General features: G+C 37.7%; 1 protein-coding gene across 3 annotated transcripts in view; it reads right to left on the reverse strand.

Annotated features, from left to right (window-relative positions):
• Positions 1-26744, reverse strand: part of LOC106173651 (uncharacterized) — a 28547-nt gene extending 1803 nt beyond the window's left edge. The window contains exons 1-5 of one of the 3 annotated variants that reach the window (XM_087009123.1): positions 26274-26744; positions 10994-11103; positions 9264-9374; positions 2322-2873; positions 908-1813 (exon numbers count right to left, since the gene is read on the reverse strand). In XM_087009123.1, coding sequence (XP_086865249.1) covers positions 908-1813; positions 2322-2873; positions 9264-9374; positions 10994-11072 — 1648 coding nt within the window. In that variant the 5' untranslated portion in view covers positions 11073-11103; positions 26274-26744. The remainder of the gene's footprint in view (positions 1-907; positions 1814-2321; positions 2874-9263; positions 9375-10993; positions 11104-26273) is intronic. The other 2 variants (XM_087009124.1, XM_087009125.1) reach the window with 2 other exon arrangements.
• Positions 26745-27159: the final 415 nt, after the last annotated feature.

The following is a 27159-nucleotide window of genomic DNA, read 5'->3' on the forward strand; positions in this document are numbered from 1 at the left end:
GACGCACCTATTGTGTCTGTGAGTGGAGTCAAAAGTTTGCACAGTTTAGGCGTTCCACATTACGGTGCAAAAATACAGTAGTATGAGATCGTTTTGGTTAGCGGAGAACCAGAGGCAGAAAATTCGGAACATACGTCTTACCACCTGCTCTCCTTCTGACAATGTTTCACCTGCTTTCATCTGGGAACAGTATGAATGCCCAGTTTTGGGCTGGTGTCCATTCCAGAGTTCCAGTATGCAATCTGACTCAACTTAGGCGGTTTCTGGCAGTGATCATTGGTTTCCTCACAGAAACCCTACCAAAATAACGACGATTGTGCACACGTCTTTGTGTTCTGCTTTTGTGAAATGTTGAAGTCAAGTTCCAAAATGTCATGAAACGTTTTCTACGAGGAAGGCGTATCAATCGGCAGGTCAAAATTACCTCTGGTGTCGACCGCTTGGTTAAAAAAATGCATTCCTCTCACTGAAGAGTCGCATATTAAAAATAATTGGTATTGGTGTATTTTAATGGTTACGCTAGGTACGTCAATTTTCTACTTCTCACATCCCCAATTTACACGATAACCACTTGCCTCTTTGTTATATAATAGTAAAATTAAACCTATGGTACCCTAGTAGTAATAACTGTACAAAAATGTACATACCGGGGTAGTTGCGGTAGGAGTGGCACCTTTTTGACAGGGGTGTATACAATATATCAAATAATGCCATGCAATCAAAGCAGTTACGAAAGAGACGTCGTAGGATACAGGGTTAAACAATATTTGATCATAAGAATATTTTTCCCGAGAAATATAAAAAGGAGCACGTTTTTCTGCTTCTTTGAAGAAAATAGGGCATCTTAAATTTCAGATATACCGGGTAACTAGCTAAATAACAGTATTGGAGATGGGGTTTCTCTTACCTTTGGGTCCTGCTGTCCCTGGTGGCCCACCAGTGCTTATTCCTTTTGGACCTCCTCTTCCTGGTGGCCCTCCTGTTCCAGAAGGCCCCCTTGCACCTGATGGCCCTCCTGTTCCAGGCGGTCCTCCTGTGCCAGGATGCCCTCCTGTTCCTGGGGGTCCTCCTGTTCCAGGTGACCCTTCAGTTCCCGGAGGGCCTCCTGTTCCTGGTTGGCCTCCTGTTCCTGGAGGACCACTTCTCCCAGGCGGCCCCTCTGTACCCATTGGTCCACTTGTTCCTTGTGGCCCTCCTATACCCGCTGGCCCTCCAATTCCAGATGGCCCTGCTGTTCCCGGTGGCCCTGCTGTTCCCGGAGATCCTGCCATTCCTGGCGGCCCTCCTGTACCTGTTGGCCCTCCTGTTCCATGTGGCCCTCCTGTTGCGGGTGTCCCTACTGTTCCTGGGGGGCCACCTGTTCCGGTTGTCCCTGTTGTTCCTGGTGGACCTTCTGTCCCTTGAGGACCACTTTTCCCAGGCGGCCCCGCTGTACCCATTGGTCCACTTGTTCCTGGTGGCTCTCCTGTACCTGGCAGTCCTTCAGCTCCGGGTGGCCCTCCTGTTCCAGGTGGCCCTACTGTTCCAGGAGACCCTATTCTTCCAGGAGACCCTACTGTTCCGGGTGGCCCTGCTGTTCCTGGTGGGCCTCCTATCCCGTTTGGCCCTAATCTCCCTGGTGGGCCTCCTATTCCCGGTGGACCATTTGTCCCAGGGTATCCCACTGTACCCAATGGTCCAGTTTTTCCTTGTGGCCCTCCGATACCTGGTGGCCCTCCTGTTCTGGGTGGTCCTCCTGTTCCTATCGGTCCTGCTGAGCCTGGTGATCCTCCTGTTCCTTCTGGTCCTGTTGTACCTGGTGGGCCTCCTGTTCCTGTTGAAAAAAAAAATGAAAAAATTAACTTCAGCATCTTTCTTTCAAATATCCAAGAAACTTGGAGGGAGATTTAAAAAAAACATGCTTCTTCATTTTTTTTATTTCGGTAATATTGCAGAGAATGCTATATCGATAATAATAATAAAACGAAGATAATGGATAAATAATAATGATTACACGTTGCGGCTTTGGTTTTAATTTTCAAGTCACTTAAAGGGATTGCCCTGTCCCCGCTACTTATAATGACTATCAGTACTGGTTGATGACTCCCACTGTTAATGAGCAAACTCTTTAGTAAACAAAATAATTCAACATCTAGTCATCTAGCTGCAAAAGGCCTATTTCAGCGGATCACCGAGCTCGGGCTTGGGTGCACAGATACCTGACATACCTGGATAGCGCTTTCTTATTAAAACCGAACGTGGAGCAGGTAATTATGTTCAAAACGAAGTCAAAAGCAGATGGAAGCACAGCACGTGCTATTTAAACCATGCAGTTCACATACCAGGCTCTCTACACATTTCTTCGGCCTGTTGGATCTGTTCTGCAGATAAAACAGTCACGTACCATTGGACACATCTCATGGCACCAGGGAAATACCTCGTATCTCCCGTGGAGCTGCGCCTGGCTCCCATACGGACATCTGTGTCGGTGATATGGTTCAGTTGAGGGGTGTCTTGAAACTGACCCACCTCGATTCCGTCCTTCCACAACCTAACCACCCCAGTCTGGAAATCGTACGTAAAGCCGACATACGTCCATTCAGTATCACTAAGTACAGGTAGAGAGTGGGCTGAAGAAAAACTGTACGGATCCTTTTGTACAAGACGAAGAAATAACTGCCCATTTCCTGTAGACCATATGTGAGTACCGTAATCATAATCGTCCACGCTCCGGCGAAAGTGAAAAAGTGGGCCCTGGTTCGCCAAGTCTTGTAGGCGCACCTCAGCCAGCCATGTAAAAGAGTCAGCCTTTAATGCTCCATTGTTTGGAATTTCGATGAAGGAAGTAACTGAGCCTTCAAATTTAGCTGAGCCTTCGCCGATACCGTAAATGCCTAGTTTAAAAACATGTAAAAATATGAAAGGTATATCATAGGTTTCCTGTCTTTGTATTTGAGTTACTAATGCCCCTATTTCACACAGACCACGAATCCCACGAATCGCCAGGAATTGACAAATTTCAGGATTCGTGGTTGAATCGTAATCAGTTCGTGAAGTTATTAACAGATTCGAATATATATTCGTAGTCAGTTCTTGCAATTCTTGATCAATCACGAACTGATTAAGACGCGTGGGGAGGCGTGTGAGAGGCGGAGAGACCTTTACAGGATGAAACGGTCTTCCTTTCATGTAGTTCCGCCATATTTAGATCGCGGCCTTACTAGCGCTTGGCTCTTCTCAATCTGAATGGTCCCTGTTACAGTTAAGTGATGGCAACAGGTACGCAACAGATACTGTAAAACATGAAGAACAAATTAGATATTTGACTTTATATGCACCACGGAAGAAGAGAAAATGAATACGATTGGGTTAGTACAGATTATCTCATCAACACGGAAAATAAACTGGATAATTGTTGCTCGTAATGGCTGTAATTTTAACAATGGGGGCAATCACAAGATGAATTAAAAAAAAAAAAAACACTCACAGTTACAAAAATAGTGTTCGTGAGCTTATTTGAAGGTTAACTAGTCTGACCAGTACTACATGCACATTGATGGCATCAGCTCGAGCGATCTGTCGCTTGACATATGCATCGGGAACGCATCAGTTCTCGTCAGCTTACCTTATTATGTAAACCATATAAGTACCTACTTCTATGTGTAAACTTACTTCATGTGTTATACCAGTATGCATGGTTTGAAAGTAAACGAACAAAGGTTAATACCCCCGTCACACTAGAGGCGGAATGAGCAAGAATGCCGTTGGAAAGACAGTTCTTTGTGCGTTCCTGTATATTCGAAGAGCATTCTAAAAATTCCGAGTGCATTCCAAATATTTTTACCCATTCTTGTGGCCGGCCCAAATGTTTTGCTCATGTTAAAAACTTTCGAAGTGCATTCCAAGTGGAAAATTATCGAATGGCATTTGAATTGTATTCTAACTGCACTATGACTGCATTCTAAATATTCTCACGGCATTCCGACAGCATTCGAAACATTCGAGGGAGAACCGAAATGGCAAGACACTTCAAATCCTGCTAGAATGAGCCGGAATGCAACTCGAATGCATCTCGATCCTATTTCAGCCAGCAATCGAACTACACTCGTGCGGCATTCGAAGTGTATTCTAAATATTCTGACTGCATTCTGACAGCATTATTGATATTCCTAGTTTTCCAACTACATTCGAGCTGCATTTGAGAGCTAATACAGACTAAATGTGCAGGAATCATTCCAGGCGGATTCAAGCGCATTCTGAGTATTCCAAGGTCAATTTGAGTTTTCTTCCCGAATGTAGTACGAATTTTTAAATTTAGTCATTCCGGCTGGTTCTGCTTGATTCCTGCTGATTCCGAATAAGTGTGACGGGGGCTTAATATAAATCAAGATGGGATAACACATACGTGTAGAACACTTTTAAAAAAAAAACTCCAATTTTCACTAGAGGATCAGAGAGGCGATACCGCCTCTGGATATTGTACCACCAGCTGGAGTAAGCGCATTCGTATGGACCCCCCCCCCCCCCAAAAAAAAAAAAAAAAAAAATTGGACACCACCACCAGTCTTGTGCTTGACAAGTTCTATAAATGCAATAAAAGAGTTCTCAAAATATGAAAAAAAAAAATTGAAAAAACATAATAGTTAAAATGGTCCAATCAAGGAGATGTTCAAATTGACCTGTATTTTCCTAACACTGATCACTCCTGTGATTTTCTGGACAATAGGCCTATTGGTTTTCCTTGAAATGCATTATCAGTATTGCATATACCGGTATGCTGACAAAAGAGAAAACCTAGCGACAACACTGGGCAGATCTCTGCTAGTTTTGAAGATATGAAGGGCAAGAAAATATGCAGAGTTCAGTTTGTGGTTAAAAAGTAGGTCAAAGGTCAATTTCAAGGTCACAGTATATGACTTGCTATATAAGTTCAATAGTAGCTATGGGCATTTCTTTGCCAATGTTGGAGATATGAAGGCCAGGAAACATGCAAAGTGCAATTCATCATAAATAGTAGGTCAAAGGTCAATTTCAAGGTCACAGTAAGATTGCCAGTATATGACTTCCTATTCAAGTTGAACAGTATCTATGGGTGTATCTCTGCCAGTTTTGGAGATAAAAGGGCTGGAAAATTTGCAAAGTTCAGTTCATGGTGAAAAGTAGGTCAAAGGTCAATTTCAAGGTCACAATAAGAATGCCAGTATATAACTTCCTATTCAAGTTTAACAGTACCTATGGGTGTATCTCTGCCAGTTTTGGAGATATAAGGGCTGGAAAATTTGCAAAGTTCAGTTCATGGTGAAAAGTAGGTCAAAGGTCAATTTAAAGGTCACAGTTAGATTACCAGTATATAATTTCCTATTAAAGTTCAATAGTAACTATGGGTGTATCTCTGCCAGTTTTGGAGATATAAGGGCTAGAAAATTTGCAAAGTTCAGTTCATGGTGAAAAGTAGGTCAAAGGTCAATTTAAAGGTCACAGTTAGATTACTTGTATATAACTTCCTATTCAAGTTCAATAGTAACTATGGGCGTATCTTTGCCAGTTTTGGAGATATAAAGATCAGAAAACTTCAAAGTGCAGTTCATCATGAAAAGTAGGTCAAAGGTCAATTTCAAGGTCACAGTTAGATTACCAGTATATGACTTCCTATTCAAGTTCAATAGTAACTATGGGCATATCTCTGCTAATTTTGGAATATTTAATATTTTCCCCACTGAATATTGCAATGTTGTAATTTTTGATATAGCGCAATGCCTAAACCATATAGTCCAGTGGCTTAGGGTAAAAAAATGGCCAAATCGTTACACGGCGGATAAAAGCACCAAATTTTGCATGTGGGTACCTTTTGACATACTAAATCAAATTAGAGCCGTAGCCCACGGAAAAAAGTTACCGTTTGGCCAAAAAATCCAAAATGGCCGCCAATTTGTGAAATTCTATAGAAATATAAACATACCTATGTTGATTTTTATCAAATAAATTATTTTCTCAGAGTTTTCCACACCCTTATTACCCATATTATGCATACATGTCAGATAACAAACGACTGTCCTTGGACTTTTTGAAAAATCCAAGATGGCCGCCGTATGGCATAGGAATACTAGAACAAGGGTTTTCAACTAATGCCAACTATAGGTTCCAAGATACATTGCCCACTATCTAATTTATTTTGTTTCTGAGTGCCTTATTACACAAATAATATATTTGTGGTGAGTAACTAACGTTTATTCTGAGGCATTTCGAGAAAATCCAAGATGGCCGCCATATCAATACTAGTATACACATAGGGCTTCTTCTGCCATGGAGATATAATATTAATTGATAAAGTAGGTTTGTTTCTGAGTATTTTCCACATCTTTTTAATCCACATAATATAGGTGATGAGAATGTTATATGTATCCTTTTTGAAAACAAAACAAAGCAAAATGGCTGCCATTAGCCATAGAAGGAGGGGTTCAGTTAATACCTGCGAGAGATAGGCTTCCATATAAAATGAAGCTGAATTCAGTTGTTATTCTGTCTTTTATTATTATTATTATTATTATATTATTATTATTATTATTATTATTATTATTATCCCATGATACATATTTGTTAGGTAATTAATGTCCATATTTCATCATTTTGGGTAAATCCAAGATGGCCTTCTTTTCCCCGTAGGAAAACTGGTGCATTGGATTTTACAGGCACTTCTTAGGCAAATGAGGGTAATCATGATATTTTGCCAAAATACTAAAGGGTACACACTTGTTACCCACCAGATAGATATCTCAAAGTCCAAAAAGAATGTGGGAAATACCGAGAAACAATATTCATTTTATATTGAACCCAAAGTAGTTGACTGTACTAATCCTATTGTGAATTGCAGCAATCTTGAATTTTCTCAAATACGCAAGATGCACACTTGCTTCACACCAGATTTATATAGAGTAAGGTTAATAAGGATGTCAACATGTTTGAACATCAAACGGCTTTATTTCATGTTGGAATCATTGTCTGAACTGTTCCAATAATTGACACCTACTGTATGTGCATTTGAATGATATATTCCTATGACAACTGGCAGCTATCTTGGGTTTTCTTCGAATAGTACTCAAGGATACATACACTTCCTACACACACAGAGTCTTTCATAAGGATAAACAGGATATGAAAAACATTTAAAACGATCTAAAGTTAACTACATTTAAATTGTACTCAGTGTATCTCTGGCATTATTTGATTATGTGTACGAATATTCTAATGACAAAAGGCAGACATCTTGAAATTTTTTCAGAATACCCAAAGATACACACATGCTACAGACCAGGTATACATCATAGGGGTAATAATAAATGGAATGAAAAAAATATATTATTTTTAAAACAAACCCATGGTAATGTAATTGTATTGTGAACCATATGCCTCTCTAGCAGCAATTGAAACCCACCCATTAGTATTCCTATGTCAAATTGAACTCATCTTGGATTTTCTCAAAATATCCAAGGATGCACACTATTTACCTACCATATATATATATATATATATATATATATATATATATATATATATATATATATATATATATATCATAGGACTAATAAGGATGGACAAAACATGATGAGCAAACACAATTTCACCCTGGTAGTAGATGAAAAGCCATGGATGTGCAGTTGTAATTCCAGTAGTATTCCTATGCATGGCCAATGACGGCCATCTTGGATTTTCTCAAAATGATCAAATATGCGCATTTATTACCTGCTAGATATGTATCACAGTGTAATTATAATGTGTAAAACACTGAAAAAATATACTGAATTTGATAGTGAATTATGTTTTTCCTAGCTGGCATTAGTTCCAACCCTTATAATACTAGAAGTATTCCAATGACATATGGCGCCATCTTGGATTTTTCTCAAAATGCCCAAGAATACATGTTAGTTACTCACCACATACATATTGTGTGGGCGGAAAGGATGTGGAAAACACTCAGAAACAAACTTAATTTGATAGTGGAAAATTATCTTTTCAGTTGCCATTAGTTGAATCCCCCATATACTAGAATTCTTGTGGCAGCCATCTTGGATTTTCCAAAATGCCCAAGAACACTTCGTAGTTACTTACCTCAAACATATTATGTGAGTAACAAAAATCTGAGAAACAGACTTAATTTGATAGTGGACAACGTATCTTTCTAGCTGGTATTAGTTGTGCACTAGTATTCCTATGGCTGTTTCTATGGCATATGACAGCCATCTTGGATTTTTTAAAAAAATCCAAGGGAACTTGTTTGCTATCTGACATTCATGAATAAAATGGGTAATAAGGGTGTGGAAAACTCTGAGAAAATAATTTATTTGATAAAAATCAACATAGGTATATACATATTTCTATAGAATTCCATAAATTGGCGGCCATTTTGGATTTTTTGACCAAACGGTAAACTGTTTGAGAGGGCTACGGCTCTAATTTGATTTAGAATGTCAAAAGGTAACTACATGCCAAATTTGGTGCTTTTATCCGCCGTGTCACGATTTTTTCCTTAAGCCACCGGACTAATATGGAAAACAAAAAATTGGACACCACCTCCAGTATTGCACTTGTCAAGTTCTACAAAATGCGATGAACAAAAGGTCTCTGGCGTTTACCATTCCAGAATAAAAGCAAGTTTTCAGTTTCGGTATCTAATGGCTGCTTCTCCCGTGAAAATGCACCAATTGACCCCAAACTCCCAAAGATGAAAGGAGTCCCCAATTGTAACCCCTCACTACAACAGGAGAGCTTAGATCTGTGTAGTTTCCAAAAAATAGCACAAACGAATATTTTTTTGCAGAAAATTCCCATTTTTAGAAAATTTTGGCTTGTTTGATCTTGAAAAAAAGGTCAAAAGTCAAATCCAAGGGCATATTTGGAATCTCCACATATGACTTTCGGTCAGACTTCTGTAGTAATTTTTCCCATAATTCCTTTGGTTTGGGAGATATTTAGCCTTGAATTTTCAAAAATTTTGACAAGGGTGGGTTTCAACAAGTGTCACGCCCAGGCCAATGCACCGACAAAAACAAAAAAAACCAGGGTGTTCAAGTTGAGATTATATGTGACCTTAATCCAAGAGATGGGGACACAGGTCCTGGCGGTCTAGGAGGAGAAGCGGTAACGGTGACTTGTTTCCGGCGCCCAACTGCGGAGCCGGCGGAGCTGTACGAGACGGGTTGGGACTAAAACCATGAGTACCGCCAGCGTATACGCTGGTGGTACTAATTAGTGTCACTGGGCAATAAGTGTTGACTACAAGGACATACCTGCATTAAAATCAACTTCTTGCGCTATGCCATTGTTACCGTTCCCACTGATGTCCATGGCTTCATATTGTTTGGTGAGTGGCCAAAACCCAGCGGGAGGAGGCAAAACCACTGAGTTATAAAAAACATTGTATTAGACACAAAACAAAAAATTTGTTATTATGGAGATTGATCGATCCTGTTAGATCGATCTGGGCAAGGGAACCCAGTCTTAAGGACCATTCCCAGACCCTATCGTACTAACTTTGGATCGATCTATCTTCTAAATTGCTATCAACTTAAACGGCGTAAATATCTGTCACGCCTACTGAAGCTGCTATGGGGTAATTAATTATTGTTTAACAGCTTCAGTAGGCGTGCCAGACATCTAAGCCGCTTAAGTTGAAAGCAATTTAGCGAGAAACTCCTTGGAGAAGGATCGATCCTGTGAGGTCGATCTAGGTATGGGAACCCAGTCTAAGTCTCATCTACTGCTGAGCCACAGTTTGAGGAGCTCTCTTATCCCGGACGGTTGGATTGCACTCTTCCCACAGGGTCCCAGAGTATTATATTGCACAGTATTTTGATGGACCTCTGCGGCCGATTTCATAAAGGAGGTTTAACTAAACCTAGTTTAAGGCTAAAACCTAGGCTAGCAAAACCTGGTCTAACTCAAGACCTAAATTGCATTTCACTAACAGTGTAGGAAAGCCAGAAAACCAGGTTTAGCTAAACCAGTTTTAACTTGTCCTTGACCTCCTGTTGAATGTAACAGGATTACATAGACGAAGAAATCACTGAACTGTGTCAATCAGGTAGGCGTAAATGAATAGATGAAACACACTAGTGTTGAAGCAGATAAGCTGTTTAGCTCATATGAGAAAAAACTTTGGAAGTAACGAGCACGTGAAAATGAGCCGAAAGAAAGCGGAGAATTTTTCTGCTGAAGAGAAGGGGTACATCTCAGAACTAATAAAGGAGAAGTCCAACATCACTGAATAAAAAAATGATGTCACATCAAGTCAAAGAAAAAATGAGGCGTGGAAAGAAATTCTAACAAGATTGTCAGCACATTTTCCACAAGCCGGGAAAAGAACTGAAAGGCAGGTGAAAGACTTCTGGAAACGAGCGAAAATGAAAGCTAAGAAAGAATTTGCAAATGTTAAAAAAACTGCAAAAAAGACTGGAGGGGGGGCAAAAGAGGTTGAATTAAGTCAAGAAAATCAAGCAGTGATAGATCTTTTTTCCAAGCTACAGAGGTAAACCTGGATATGACCAGGTTTATTTTTAGACTTGGTATGAGTCCATAATCCGGGTATCAAAAACTTAGACCTCAATTATGAAACACAATCCTGTCTAGACCAGGTTTAGAATGATGTTAAGCCAGGTTTTACTAGACCACTGGTCCAATACTAAAACCTCCTTTATGAAATGCAGGCAATCCCTAAAACTGGTGTAAACTCACTTTAGACCAGGTTTAACTTTAAACTTCCTTTATGAAATCAGCCGCTGATGTCAGAGGGTATGGCGTATGCGGGGTAAATGAACGTAATGTCAGGCGGCACCAATGTCCTCTTTGAAGGACACAGATACCCAGTGGTGCCTGTAGCAGGACTTTTTTTATCAACCATTCAATGAAAAAACTTATTTATCAAACATGCAAACGCGTATGGAAAAATCCAAAGAACTGCAATAATCGCACACATAGATAGATTTATAGACAGATAGATAGATGGATAGAATTCTATTACCTAGATATACCTCTTGCACAAAACCACAAAGGAGTACAACTTTAAGACTGAGTAGCTGCATCCTGTATTTAATCTGCATGCAGGTAGTTTGTTGGTCGATTTTCTTTCAGCTGTAAGGCAAAGTACTGCTAAATATTTAGATCAAACAAAGCAAAAAAATCACTTGCGAAAGGAAAAACACGCAAATTTGTTTTGAAAAGTATTTTAAGTTATTGGATATTGAGATAGTAGCTTTGAGGCTTGTCCCCAATTCAGTTATTGTGGGTCATTATCGTTTTCTTTTTTACACATGTGCGTGTACCCAATAGATGATCAATTCTGCTTTGATTTATCAACAATATGTAACATTTATCTCGTTTGGTGTGAAGTTTTGAGCTCAATGCAGAAAATTGTAAACCAGTAGTATAAGCAATTAATTGGAAACCGTTTTATATTAATACGTAGAATGCCAGTTCAGTCGTAAATGATTATAGATATTCAACGGTACGCAAATAATATTTGCGTGCACACATGATATTTTTCTAAGTGAGCTAGAGACTTGAAATATGGTACACAGACAGCCATACATTTGAGTATGAATAATAAATTAAAATTTTTAATCTATCATATTTAGATCAAAAGTTATTCAAGTTTTAGTAACACCATGTTTGTTCTTTTTTTCAGGCGCCATTTTCAAAAATTTAGCACACATTAAGTATAGAGGTTGGGCATTAACCCATAGTTTAAATTTTGGTTCTAGAATTTTCCTAAGCAGAGTTATGTGCATGTGAATTAAGCAAAATAAAGGAATTTTTTGACGGTAAATGCTAGAAAATACACATTTCTTAGGTTTTATTCATCAACAAGACTAACTCTTGGTAGAATAGTTGTCTTACATATGAGTATTAGTACAAAATTAATAGTATAAGTGGCAAATTGTCATTGTGAAAAAAATAGAATCATTCAAACTCAGGAACAACCCACACCCTGGGGATCATAGGGTTATTCTTGCATATGTACTCTTACTCCTTAGTATCGAACACATATGTATAGTATGTACATGGCACACAATTTTCTTTTATGATAAACTTCCCGCAAAAAATAAAAATGCCCCAACTTCTGAGGATGTTACCCCCATGCATATTTCCATCACCCCTAGGGGTGACAACTGCTGGAGAGAGAGAATTTTATTACAAACTGCCTTATCAGCATTTGTAAACAGCTAGCTAGCTGTTTACAAATGCTGATAAGGCAGTTTGTAATAAAATTCTCTCTCTCCAGCAGTTGTCTTGATATTAGTATAAATCAAAATTTAATTATATATTTCATGTCAGAAAACAATATCTGGTGAGCTTGAAAGAAAATAAATCCAGCTATATACATGTAGCACCTGTGATACTACTATTTAAACCTACTAGTAATGCATAAATGTTCCAAAGCTTAAATATCATTGAAAATTAACTCGCCACGTATGAATGATAGACTTAATTTATATAATTCATGTGACTAAGCAGAGTTTTCTGATCCAGGATTATATTGAAAAAGTATAAGAATTATCTGCTACAATATTTGTGCTTCCCATTTGTCTACCAATTAAAGTAAAGAATACACAAATCTGATTTAACCATTGTTATAGGGAATTCTTGCACCACCTGCATATATAAAAAGTAAATATATCAATACAAATGACAGTAAGTTTTAGCTATTTGAAGTCTTTGGCACGAAGATATATAAAAACAACATTAAATCACAAAGAAAAAAAATGGATAACTTATTCTCTCTTGTTGGCTTCCTCAAAAAGTTTTTTTTTTTTAATTTTATTTCAATGTACGTCCATCTCCTAAAGTTCTAGATATAAATATAATTATATACATATACTTTCATCTAAAGTTCTTCACACAAATACCTATACATAGAAATTTCCAAAAGGGACTTGACAATATTCACACCTTCAAGGTCATTTGAAGTCTTTGGCAAAGATGTGTAAACAGAATACATAAATCACACACACACACACACACACACCAAAAAATAAATAAATAAATAAATAGATAAATAAATAAATTAATTAATTGATAAATAAATAATTAATCTGTCAAAGCTCCATTAAGACCTTTATAATCAGTCTGAGACGCTAAACCCAAGGAGTTACAACTCCTTGCTAAACCAGACAACCAAGAAGAAGAGTCAGGATGGTCAACGAGAACGAGGCCAAGGAGGAGACAACGACCGTTGCGCTCCTAGAATTTCTTCCAAATTCAAAAAATCGGTAGAAATATTAAAGCTATGGATAATAAATGTGTGAATACTAACTGTCTCCTGCGAATGAAAGCTGCTTATCTGACTTGGTTTTTGTCATCAAGCTTTATTTGACATTCATCATAACGTATACCATAACTATACAACTGACAATAGATCGTGACAAGTGCGCTTCAGTACAGGTGCATAGGTGAGTACTGCTCACCGGATAACAATAGATTCAAGTCAGCCTTATTGCCTCGAAAATACATCTCTCTCTCTCTCTCTCTCTCTCTCTCTCTATATATATATATATATATATATATATATATATATATATATATATATATATCACAATGAGCTCAAATAATAAATCAAAATACTTTGTCATGAACAAAGAGTCAAAGAGCTCTATGACAGACAGAATGAAAACCACAGCTGACAAGAAATCCACCAGTCAGCCAGCAAAAAGATCCCACAGTGAAGTTTCCAACACAAGCATAGAAGAAACATCTTTAATCTTGATAAAGCTAGACAAAATAGAATCTGAAATCAAAAATACTGTAAAAACAAATGATCTAAAAGACATTGTGCAAGAAATGGTCGCGGAAACTGTCACTAAACTTTTACTTAATTTCAAAGACGAAATCGGGACAAATCTAGAAAAATTAGAAGACAAGCATAAATTGGATATTGGACAGCTAAGGGAAAGAATCGATTCACTGGAATTAGAAAAATGACGCTCTCCGAGAACAGCTAGCGGGAAAAGAAAAGTCTCTCAGAAAGCTCACGGAAACAGTGGAGCAAGCAAACTATGCGTCAAACAATGCTATCAAAATGGCGAACTATAATAAATATTCCCGGAAAAATAACAAAAATCTACGGGGTGATAGAGAAGGAACATGAAAACACTCGGGATGTTGTGTGCAAGGTGCTTAAGGAACAGGGAGAAGTACAGCTGATGACATCATGGCGGTGCACAGAATTCCCGGTCGGCAAGGGTCTCCCCGGCCAATTCTCATGCATGTTAAAAACACGGAAATCAAGGTACGTATAATGCGGAGTAGATCTACCTTGAAAAGGCATGACAAAGGTGTTCGGCTGGCTGACGATATTACCAAACTAAACGCTCAATTACTGCAGCGCCTAAAGGAAAACGAGCAAATTGAACAGTCGTGGTTTTATAATGGGAGCGTGTAACCTTAGTTATGCTATGTGAGGAGGAGACGTGGGTATGTTGCTCTCGGAATTTGATGCTATTTTGGCAACTTCAAGACAATGCAGGCTATTGATTTGTGGGAGACACCTTCGTAAGTTGGTCGGGGTCGGTTCACAGTTTTCGGCGTGACTATTCGAAGTATTGCCGACGAGATATTTGAAAAACAAATTCGTATATATATATTCGGACTTGGTAAGATAACGGCAGATATAGGTCAACATCTACTCACTTTTACCATGCATTTTGGTGACAGCAATTGTTGCATATAACCCATAGCAATTACGGAAATAATGAGGGGCAAACGCCAGGTAGCACAGAGAGCGGGTGTTGTAGTAATCATCGTCGTCAACCAAAACGGGAACAATATCAACCAAAAAAGTGTTCAAGACATTGTATGTATTTACCGCATAACATTATAAGCTACTAACTTCTGGTGGTTTATTATTTGCAAATGCCCAAAACAAATAGGAAAAAGAGAAGCAGAGGAAGCACGGAAAGTGTAAATGAAAACAACGCAAAGAAAGAGTGCCAGGTCGAAAGCCCAAAGGAAAATATGAAGGCGACTAGTGAGATACTCCAGGAAGCAAACAGTGTCCTACACGATTCAAAAATCCACGATAACCCTCCAGTTTTTAGCGTATCCGAAACCCCTAACCAAGCGCTGTTTAAAAAAATGGACACTTTATTAAAAGCTGTAACAGATTTAAAGGACAACCAAGATCAGATGAGAAAATCATTTGACTTAAAACTAAACCACTTAGAAGAAGAAATGAAAGGAATGAAAATGCAATTTGCAGAAATCCTAACGGAAATAAACGTGCAAAAAGAAGAGCAAAATAGGATGAAAGCAGAGGTGATCAAAATAAACAACACACTTGATAAAGTCACCGACATAATTAGTGGCCAGCAACTATATTTAGAAAAACTTGACTCAAAGCAAAGAGAAAAGAATCTCATTGTGATCGGTATGTCGGAAAATGAGAATTATGGAGATGTAGTTGGGGATGCGGAAAAAGTTAAATATGTTTTAGAAGCGATCACCGCCACTCAACTTGCAAATAAACCTGTTTGCAAACGCTTGGGTCAGCCAAGGCAGGATGGCACACCCCGCCCGATTCTCGTAACGCTCGGCAGCGAATCCCTGAGGAGGGACATCCTCCAAAAATTGGCACAAAGGAACGGCGGGCAGGGAGAGCTTCAGATCCCGCATGTTAACGACACACTGAGGATAAAACGTGACCAACACCCAGCAATAAGAGCTGAGTGGGGACGCATGTTCAGGGCACTGGACACAGAAAAGCAAAAGCCAGAAAATATGGGCCATGAGATCTTTTTCGATAAAAAGAAAAGAGTAATTACCAAAGATGGTGAGGTAATCGACCGTTGGAGTGCAAATTTTGTATAAGCGAGCAGAACAGAAAGTTGACTATAGTTACATGGAATATAAATTCTGTAAAAAATAAACTAGAAAACAAAAAGGTGCAAGAACTTTTAAGTTTATATGATATAATTTGTTTAAATGAAATTAAGTCAAATGTTGAGTTCTCCTTACCAGGATACCATACTTATATGAGTAAAAATGAAAACGCAAACCGAGGAGGTTGCGGTGTTCTCATAAAAGATGGGTTAAACAGATCTATAATTGAACTTGTGTGTGGTAAAGACGACTATATTTATTTCAGACTTAAGGAACACCCACAAGTAATATTTGTGGCTATTTATGTTGCACCAAAGAGTTCACCATACTTTTCAATGGAGGTGTTAGCTGATTTGAGTGCACTCCTCATGAATAGACCTAACCATACTTTTATAATAGTGGGAGACACAAACTGTCGATTTTCTTATTTGAGAGAAAGATTTGTAGACTCCATAAAGGGAATGTTTCCTGATGTTCGGTATAGTGAATCGCCTGATAAATTAAGGATTCCTAACGAAAATGCACGACTTGTTAACGGGATTCTAAAACCGTTAGTATTACTAAACGGTTTATGTTTTAACAACGTGCAATTACCACTAAAACTAACATTTAGACAAAGGGATCGATGGGTCTCAGAATTGGACCATTGCTTTGTCTCCCCGAGCCTCGTAGCCGCAACATCTAACATGATAATTCATGACAGCGTGGATTTACCATCGAACCACGCCCCAGTAGGCATTACTTTTTTTAAGGAAAAGCTCTCATCAACCGCAGACATCCTGAACTCTCTACTGTACCGCGTATCACAGCTAGATGATCATACACCGACAAGGGACACACACCCATCATCATGTAGTAATCGGCAAGTTAAATGGACTGATATTGATTCTACCTTATTTAAGGAGATTCTGGGAAACGCCGAACCGCCGAACCTACGTTCATATGATAACTTGGACCAGGTTTTCTACGAAACTGACTGCATTATGAGATCAAGTCTAGATCGTGCAAAGATTCACCAATCAAACCAAATTGAGCAACAACGACCAATAACAAACCGCTGGGAAGCGCTTCACAGCATGAATGATCATCGCAAGATATGGCAGGCGATCGGTTGGAGTGGGACGCTAGAATTAAACGACGCAGCAAAAAAGCGACCGACGGACGAGGATTTCAAGGAGCATTTTGAAAAGCTGCTTTCACCTAACGACGCTGACCCCGTTTTCACGCCGCTCCCAGGGGAATGCCCTTATATACCAATGACTGATGACCAAATTACTGAGAATGAGGTACGGGACGCCATTAAAGCAGTTCAACCGAATAAAAGTGGAGGACCCTCCGGCATCCCCCCCGGAATACTTAAGACCTTGCCACAGCGGTGGATAACTTTTCTAGTACTTACATTTTCTATGATTTTGAGCACCACATTGATCCCAGCGAAATGGGCGTTGTCCCGCTTAGTTATACTATATAAGAAAGGACCTAGAACGGACACTGGAAATTACAGGGGCATTGCAGTTATGGACACATTTTCTAAACTGTTTGATGTTATACTATGCAAACGTTTAGAAAGATGGTTTAAACCCGAAAGAGAGCAGGCGGGCTCTCAGAAGGGAAGAGGGTGCCTAGAGCATATATATCTCTACGCTTGGCTATTGATTATGCTATGTCCAAAAAAGAAAAACTGTATATAGTTTATGTGGATTTTGTTAAAGCATACGACAAAGTCCCACGTGGGGCGCTCATCCGCAATTTGATCCGCTACGGTTGTGGATACTCTATGGTAAAAATATTAGCCGCAATCTATAGTAACACTAGCATGGCCCTGGGTGCAGCCAATATATCAGCTTCGTTAGGTGTGCGGCAAGGATCTCCAACCAGCTGCTTTTTATTCACTCTGTATATCAATGACCTAGTGAGGGAGTTAAGAAAGTGCCAAGATGACGGTTTTCTTATGTGGTTGCACTGTTTATTGTTAATGGATGACACTGTTATCTTAGCAACGTCCCGAAAAGCATGCATAGAAAAAGTAAAAATACTAAAAAAATTCTGTGCCCAGTCAGGGATGGAGATGAATCAGAGCAAAACCAATATAATGGTTATAAACGGTACCGTTGAAGATAAGGAGGACCTCGAGGTGGAAGGTCTAACAATTAAGACCTGTGACAAGTATTGTTATCTCGGAGCAATGTTCACTCAAGATGGAAAAAGTGATACAGCAGTAAGGGAACAAATGGACATGAAGCAGTGTCATGTTATGAAATATACAGCATTTGTTACAAAGAACGTTGATTTCCCCTTCAGCATAAAGAGGAAGGTGCTCGACGCCGCATTGTTTGCATCCATTCTTTACGCATGCGAGTCATGGATAGGAAACAGTATAGATACGGCAAACCCCATGTACATAAACAGTGTAAAAGCGTTATTAGGTGTACGGGCATCAACGAGAAACGACACCTGTCTCCTCGAATTGGGCTTGCCCACACTAAAGGCACGCGTAATGGACGCTCAACGTAATTTTCTGGAGAAATTGTTGCAAGAACGCAAAGACATGGAGGACGACCCTTTCATATTCATGTGGAAAACTTGTGCAGATGCTAAGACAAAAGCGTCAACGTACTATCAGAAAGTGTTAGCAACATCCGATCATATTTACTTGGACATTGAAAACCTAAAAGATCAACTTAAAAATTCGAATCAAACAAAAGCAACGACTTATTTAGAAATGAACCCCAATCTGGAAGTGTGGGATATGTACGCAAACCGCTTCGATATCCCGGAATATCTACGTATAGCTACTACTAGGTTTAGGCTAAGTTCTCATAGATTGGCAATCGAAACGGGTCGTTGGTGTCGTAAAGAGAGGAACGAACGTGTCTGCAAGTGTGGTGAAATGCAAACAGAGCTACATGTTATAAGCAAATGCGAGCTCACATCAGCGATGCGTTCAGCCTACCCTGAACTGGTATATACGTCCTTAGGGGATCTATTTTCAAAGAACAATTTGCACTTAGTCGTTTCATATGTATGCAAGGTCTTGAAAATATCAGAAACGTAGCTTTTAAAAACGGTGTACCGAACTATAAGTTTTTGTCATGGTATTGTATTGCGCTACATATTATACTTGTAATGCCTTTATTGATCATTTATCCCTGTATGTAATGTTCTGCTCGCTAGATATTTATTATGTAATCATACGCATACAGTGATGATAATAAACTACTACTACTACTACTACGGTAAAGTGAAACACACTGGCCAGAGAATGAGATTTTCTATTGACGATGACATTGACAAGAAAGTTAAAATAAGAAAATAAAACATTAAACCAAACATATTTTGATTAAAACGAATATATGATGAGTAACATTCCATTCTCCCTCTATACAAATATGTGTTTTACGTATACCTCTCTGAAAGACCTGATATATATGAGACTTAGTGGATGTATGTAAAAGAGTAACGGATGGCTTTACCGCAGCCTGAACTCATTATGCCAATTTTTTAAGAAATTAATCTACATATACGGAAATGAGATTATGTGAATATTGGATAATTACATGAACATTGTTTTTTGCAGAGACAGAGGGGTTTTCCTGTTTGTACTGTATATAGTCATGCTATAATTCGCAGGATAGACAACAGCTGTCTGAAGAGGAGGCCTCCTGATATATGTGTTTACCACTCAGTGTTGTACCGTTAATGTTTGTCTGTGGTGTCGATTTGTGTGAATGGGTGAATGTATGTGTTTATAATTACGTGTTGATAATGCCTAGACTACTTGCGGAAGTATCGTCCTTTTTTTTTGGTTAAATGTTTGTTATTAGATTCTAAGTAATGGTTAAAATAGTAAGTCTGAATTGTCGAGGACTCAGTAGCAATATTGTGAAAAGGAGAGATATTTTTTTCATAAATGCAGGTCCAAATATGGCATCGCTATATTGATTGATACTCACAGTGAGAAGACAAACGAAAGCTTGTGGAAAAATGAATGGGGTGGGGACGCGGTTTTTTGTTCACTAACTAGTTACAAAAGAGGTGTTGGCATCTTATTCAAATCTTCCTTTGACTTTAAAATCCACAAAGAGATTAAAAGATCCTAGAGGTAGTTACCTATTACTAGACATTGAAATTCAGGGTACGAGACTCACGCTAGGCGCTATTTATGGACCAAACAATGACGATCCGTCTTTCTTTAAGGAGATCCAAAATAAAATTGAAGTAATTGGAACTACCTCGATAATACTTGGGGGTGACTGGAACGTCCCACTTGATTACATAACTGACACCGATAACTATCTACACAACAACAACACAAAGGCAAATCGAGAAATTGTCCGCATAATGGATAGTTTGGATTTAATTGATATCTTGCGAGAAATGAATGCGGAATGTAGAAAACTTACGTGGATTGGACCAAATAAGAAAGAAAGCAGACTTGACTATTTTTTTTATTTCTTCTGATTTACAAGACATAGCTGTTGCTGCTGGCATGGATTTTACTTATAAATCAGACCACTCTCCAGTAAACATGGAGATTAATTTTATTCAAATTGAGAGAGGAAGGGGGACGTGGAAATTCAACAACAGTCTGTTAGGTGATTGGAATTATGTAGACTTAATTAAAAAAAAACATAAAAGAAGTGATAAAGCAGTACAGGACAGACGATAATGAAAACGTGGAAATGGCAGAATTTAATATTGACGATTGTTTGCTATGGGAAACCTTAAAATTTAGTATTAGAGGTGAAACGATTAAGTACGCATCCTTTAAAAAGAGAGAAGCAGAAAAAGAAGAAAAAATAATAAGTGAAGAATTGAACAAATTATATGACTCTCTAAACAACAGGGATGATGAGACTATTCGGTTGGCAATTCAGGGAAAAGAAGATGAATTAAAAAGTATACGTGACAAAAAAATTGAGGGGATTATTTTAAGGGCAAAAGCAAAATGGAAAGTAGAAGGAGAAAAAAGTTCAAAATATTTTCTTAATTTAGAAAAAAGGAATTATTGTGAGAAATCGATACCTAAATTGAGGAGGAAGAACGGAAAAGAAATAACAAATATCCACGATATCTTAAAAGAACAAAAAAGCTACTATAGCGATTTATACCAATCAAAAGACACTCTAATGGATAACGTCCATAGTTATACCTTTTTCAATGACGAAAATCCATTTATTAAAATTTCCAGTAGAAAAAAGATTACTATGAATGGCTCTCTGTCCCAAACAGAATGTCTCAAAGTACTTAAGAAAATGAAGAATGGAAAATCTCCTGGTTTAGATGGCTATACGGTAGAATTTTATAAATTCTTTTGGACTGATCTCAAAGAGCCTCTGCTTAGGTCACTGAATAAATCCTTTGAAGTACATTGTACAGTCAATGTCTACATCTCAACGCCAAGGTATAATCAAGTGTATACCAAAGGAGGGGTAGGAGAAAGTATTCCTTAAGAATTGGCGTCCAATTACTTTGCTGAATGTTGATTACAAACTTGCTTCTGCTTGCATATATAGCAGCCAGAATCCAATTACACATTGACGATATCATCTCTTTTACACAGGCTGGATTTGTTAAAGGTCGCTATATAGGCGAATGTTCCAGAACTATTCAAGATATCATCCATAAAACAGAAAAAGATGACATTTTAGGAATTTTATTAATGCTAGATTTCGAAATCTAGCTTTTGATATTGTAGAGTGGGCATATATTTTACAGTGTCTTAAATTCTTTAATTTTAGTGAAGATATTCAAATCTGGTTCAAAACCCTTTACTCTAATGTTTCCACTGCAGTGGAAAATAATGGACATCTAACAGAATTCTTTAATGTCACTCGGGGTGTTAGACAGGGTGATCCTCTGTCCCCTTACATATTTATTATCTGCATAGAATTGCTCAGCGCGGCGGTCAAATTTGATCCAAACATAAAAGGGATCTTACTGAATAACTCAGAATACGTCATTACACAATACGCAGATGACTCTACGCTCCATCTAGCAGATGATAGAGGGTCATTGAATGCAGCTCTGGATATGCTAGAATTGTTCTCTCAATTTTGAGGATTGAAAATAAATTTTGAAAAAAGCCAGGCTGTTTGGATTGGAGCAAAGCGCTGCTGTGGTGAGGAGCATCAAACCTCTAAAAGTATATTTTGGAATCTTAGTGGAAAATTTAAACCACTGGGTATTTGGTATAACCTAGCAAAGGATGACATTTAAGAAGAAAATTTAGAGAAAAATTACATTCCATCAAATCGTTGTTAAATGATTGGTCGTTCCGTCATATTTCACTCCTAGGTAAAGTAACTGTTTTAAAATCCTTGGCACTCCCTACCATCATCCAAATATTAACTGTCCTTCCTATGCCTGCTGATCATTTCTTTAAAGAATTGGAGCGTGTTTTTTATCGCTTTATCTGGAACAGTAAAAAAGATAAAGTTAAGAGAAATGTTATGATTAATTCTTATGAAAACGGTGGATTAAAGGTCCCCGAGGTGAAATCCTTCTGTAAAGCTCTTAAATTGATATGGCTAAAGAAATTGGTATATCCACATAATTGTTCTTCGTGGAAAACTCTTTTGATGGATGAGATTGCGGAAATCGGGGGAATTGACGTATTGCTACTTCCATTGCAGGGCCTACAGTCTATACGCAATATTAATATACTAAATAGGCCTACTTTATGCAAAGAGATTTTGGGAATATGGGCTTCTGTGCAACAATTTTCTACTACTTCTCCGGATGATATCCTAGCACAACCTTTATGGGGAAATGATCATATTAAGATCAATAAAAAGATAATCTTCTATAAACCTTGGTTTCGAAAAGGAGTGCTTTACGTTAATGACCTGATTGATAATACTGGTTCAGTAAAAAGTCTAGACGTTTTTTGTGATGAATATAATATAGATAGTAATTTCCTTGACTATCAAGGCGTCATCAGCGCTTTACCTTCTGCCTGGAAAACTGTTATAAGAGGGTATCAAAAGAACCTTGCAGCAATAACAAATAAAAATCTCGTATTATTAAATCGAAAAACAAATTAACGAAACTTTTTTACCCGAAATTTATTTCAGATAAGGAAGCAATACCTTTTAACATCCATGATAAGTAGAGGGAAAAGCTGAACATTGATTTTCCAAGTGAAAAGTGGAAGCTAGTTCATGCATTGCCCTTTCGAGAAACAAATGATCATAAACTTCTCACATTGCAATTTAGAATTTTACATAGAATTTATTTTACGAATTCGATGCTTTTTAAATATAATATGTTAGAACATGAGCGATGCACTTTCTGTAATGACCCAAAAGAAACTTTATTGCATATTTTCTGGGACTGTACATATGTTCAAGCTATTTGGACTTGTCTCATTCAGAACATACGTACACAGTACTCTGTTGAATAACAACAACAACCATGCCTGTTTATATTTGGAACCCTGGACGACAGCCCTCTCTTAGGTATTAATCTACTACTTCTCTATATAAAGATATATTTCACTCTATGTAGACAGAATAAAATTACACCTCTTTGGTATGCCTGCAAAAAGTATTTGGAAAAGCAAAAGGAGATAGATTTTCAATCTTTATACCTACTGGGTCCTCAAAAGGCAGATAATTTAAGAAAAAAATTGGGCCGGTATAGAAACAAGGCAGCAAAGCTGTCAAATGTACAGACAAAAAGCAGGAAATAACAATGCAAAAAATAGGCTACTGTCAATTCTGATGTAAAAATACATTATGCTTAACTACAAATTCAACATCAAATTTTAATTATGCTAAACAGGTAATACCAATGTAAGTAAAATGTGTGACAAGCATAAGGCTTCAGGCCCATGGGAGTTCAAGTTCACACTTTGAAAATGCCAGAATGAGAAAAATATAAATTTCACACAAAATTGCATAAATTCAATAATAAATGATAACCCAATTGAGCTGGCTTTCTAATTTGAACTGCATGCCAATCTTAAAAATCATACTTGTAAGTTAAAAATAATAAGTAACACAGTTTTCTTTTCATAATGTTTGTAGTAGCAGTGCAAAAAGATTTCTGTCCATTTTGATGTAACATTACGTAATACATTACAGAATAATTATCACCAATTTTTGATTATTGACTATAAATAGCAAGGACATGTACAAAATTTCCATACCATTCAGCTTCATGTCCATGGGAGCTCTGAGTCCCACAATGAATATGCCACACGATAAAAATGAATATTTCACTAAAATTTATAACTTCCAGAAAAAGAAGCCAATTAGACTGCTTTTCCAACTCAGGCTGCATTTTAGTCCTGTGTTTCTTTTTTGAAAGTTTGACAACCATAAGTAACATGGTTTTCCCATAATGGTCATCATGGCAGCAGCACCCAAAATTGTGTTTTCTTCTATTTTAATGCAATATTACATAATGCTTAACAGCATAATGACCATCAACTTTTAATAGTAAAATAAGTGTATAATGGATTTTCACAAAATATGACTAGCATGGGTCTTCAAGCCCGTGGAGGTTCTAAGTCACACCTTGAAAATGCCAATATGTGAAAAGTTAAATTTTCACAAAAAAACTGTTTAATTGCCAGAAAAATTTACCAAAAAGACTGCATTGCTTACTGAAGCTGTATTTTAGTCCTGTGTTTCTTTCCTGTAAGTTTGAGAACAGTAAGTGACATGGTTTTCCTTAAATGGTCATCATGGAAGCAGTGCCCAAAATAGGAGTTTCTTCAAATTTTGATGCAATATTACATAATGTTTAACAGCATAATGACCATCAATCTTAATAATAAAGTATTAGTATCATGGATATTCAGAAAAGGTGACTAGCAAAGGTATTCAGGCCCATGGAACTTCAAAGTCACACCTTGAAAATGCCAAAATGTAAACAAGACAGCACTGTTCTGAAATGGGTGTTTTCCCATTTTTAACAATTTTTAACATAAAACAAAATCAACAGTTTACTGCCATTGTTATATGATCAACTAAGAAAATTGATGAGATGGGAAAAATATCAATAGAATAGTGTTAAATGTCCAATTTCCTCCATTCTGAAATTCTGAACATAGTATGATTCAATCTGACAAACTGCAATGATATGAGTTTATTTCCATTTTTGAAACTTTATTACACAATGCACGATAACAAGTTTACCATCATTTTTACAAAATCAACTAACAATGTTGTAAAGATGCAGGAAATGTCAAACAAACACTTTTACGTATCTTATTAGTTTAATAATGAGACTGTTAACATGCCTAAGAATTGAATCTGAGGAAATGTGAAAAATATGCTGAAAAGTGAAAAAAACAGCATAACTTCTACAATAATGGCCCGATCATGCTGATTTTCGAACTTGACCTGCGTTTTATGAATATTCATCAGCTCTGTAAATATAAAGCCAAAAAGTAAAACTGCCCTCCACTTATCGTGTTTACAAGGAAAGTGCACGGCGCCGGCATCGGCATCGCCATCGGCGACGACAGACGCAGGTGATGGCAATATGTACAGACACATCTGTGTCTGTACATAAAAATATTGATATGAATAGAAAAGAACATTTGTCGTAGCCTAGGCCTACTAAGATTCTTTTATTTAAAAAAAATTCTACATGTATTTTTAATCATCATTTGTAAGAACTTTTGTTTGTAGTGTGTGAATGGTGTGTGGAAGGTGTATTTGTCTCTTATTGTGTTGTAAATGTCCTGTATTAATTTTCGTGAATAAAAAAAAAGAAGAAGAGTCAGGATTATTCAATTTATTGGTGGCCTTATCACATTATATACCGCAAAACGGATGAAAACACCTGCTCAGAGTTAAATAATTATGTCAAAGTCCACTCAGGGTTTAACTTTTTAGTGCATTTCACCATGATTCCCAACAAACTCATCACAATCAGGATTTCCTCTGTTATTATCACTTCTAACTGATATATGCAAACGATGTAACATTTTTGTTAAGCGTACGCAGTAAAAATTGACCTCGACAGGCAGCGGGGACAACAAGCGTGTGCGAAGGGGGGGGGGGGACGTTGAAATAAATTACAAAAACAATATTTGCTCAAATTTGCCCAAAAATCTGAAATGTTGGTTAGAAACCTTAGTCCTGTTCTTCTACATGGCATATATTTTGTCTTGCCGCCCTTTGCCGACTTCAAAAAATAAATCAGTTTAAAAGTTTGCCCTTAAAATTTTCCACTTCTGACCTCTCGTACATCGCGAAAACATTACCCTAAAGGAAGTAACAGCTGTTCTCTATCACGTGTCAATGTAGGGCTGTTCCCGATGCAGTAGTTGAAACACGCCGTGCATTGTAAGAGCGGGTTGAAATCTGATACTCTTGGGGACAGTTTAATGGCGCTTCGCGAAATAGAACAACTAACGCCACCTAGGGACGTCTGCGCTTGCGTTACTGTCGCAAAAGTTTGCTATTTACCTTGCCGTTGCTGGTTGTATAGTCAACTTGATGGTACGGTTGACATGTGTAGTCACTCCTCTCTATGTGCTGCCTCTGTGTATAAATTGATCAGTATTTCTATTATCTGTTTGTGCAGGTTCGTGTAGTCTCAGTGAATTAACCTTTTTGATCTTTTGCGGAAATACGAAGTGCGCATGACAGGAACCGCGCGCCACAGTGGTCATGGTAGTCCTCTGCTGTTTCCAGCATGGCAATGCTAGGTGTATAATAGATGTACAAGGTGCGCATATAAAAAGGTCGTTTGAAGCGTGCACTGCTTTCTGTCAAACTAAAAAGGTGGCTGAAGCACAAAAATACGTAAACTGTAGGCAAGAAACAGCTATTTGGACGGAGAATCAAGCAATTAAATGTTTTCTTTCTCAGTTTAAATACGATGCGCTGTACAACTAGTGTTACGAATAAGCAAACTTCTTTAGTCTTTTTCACATCTATTTCATTTGCTTGTCATTGAAATTGTCACGTAGAAACTGAAATGAACAAAATACATCAAATTAAGAAATTATTTCAAAAATTAAATGAGATTTATTGAAATTTAATTGAAATTCTATGAAGTTTCTAATACAAATGAGAGGTCATACGAGATTTCCGTTTTTGCGAGAGCACTTGCGCACGAAAGTCACTATCTCGAGTGACCAGCACTGCATACCAGAAAATTGATGCAATTGTAATACCACTATACAATAAAAGGAATATACATGTAAAATCCTTCTCAGATAAAGTATATCCTTCTCATCCAGCTAACTAAATGAAGATAATATAAATAATTATCTTAGGTGCATTATAAATACCAACCCAAAATATGGTTTTACATGTTTCTATGTAAACCAGGCACTGCCCCCCCCTT

The sequence above is a fragment of the Lingula anatina genome, chromosome 3 (genome assembly GCF_051362555.1).
Source record: "Lingula anatina isolate TDL-2025a chromosome 3, LinAna3.0, whole genome shotgun sequence".
In the NCBI taxonomy this organism is placed as follows: Eukaryota; Metazoa; Brachiopoda; class Lingulata; order Lingulida; family Lingulidae; genus Lingula; species Lingula anatina.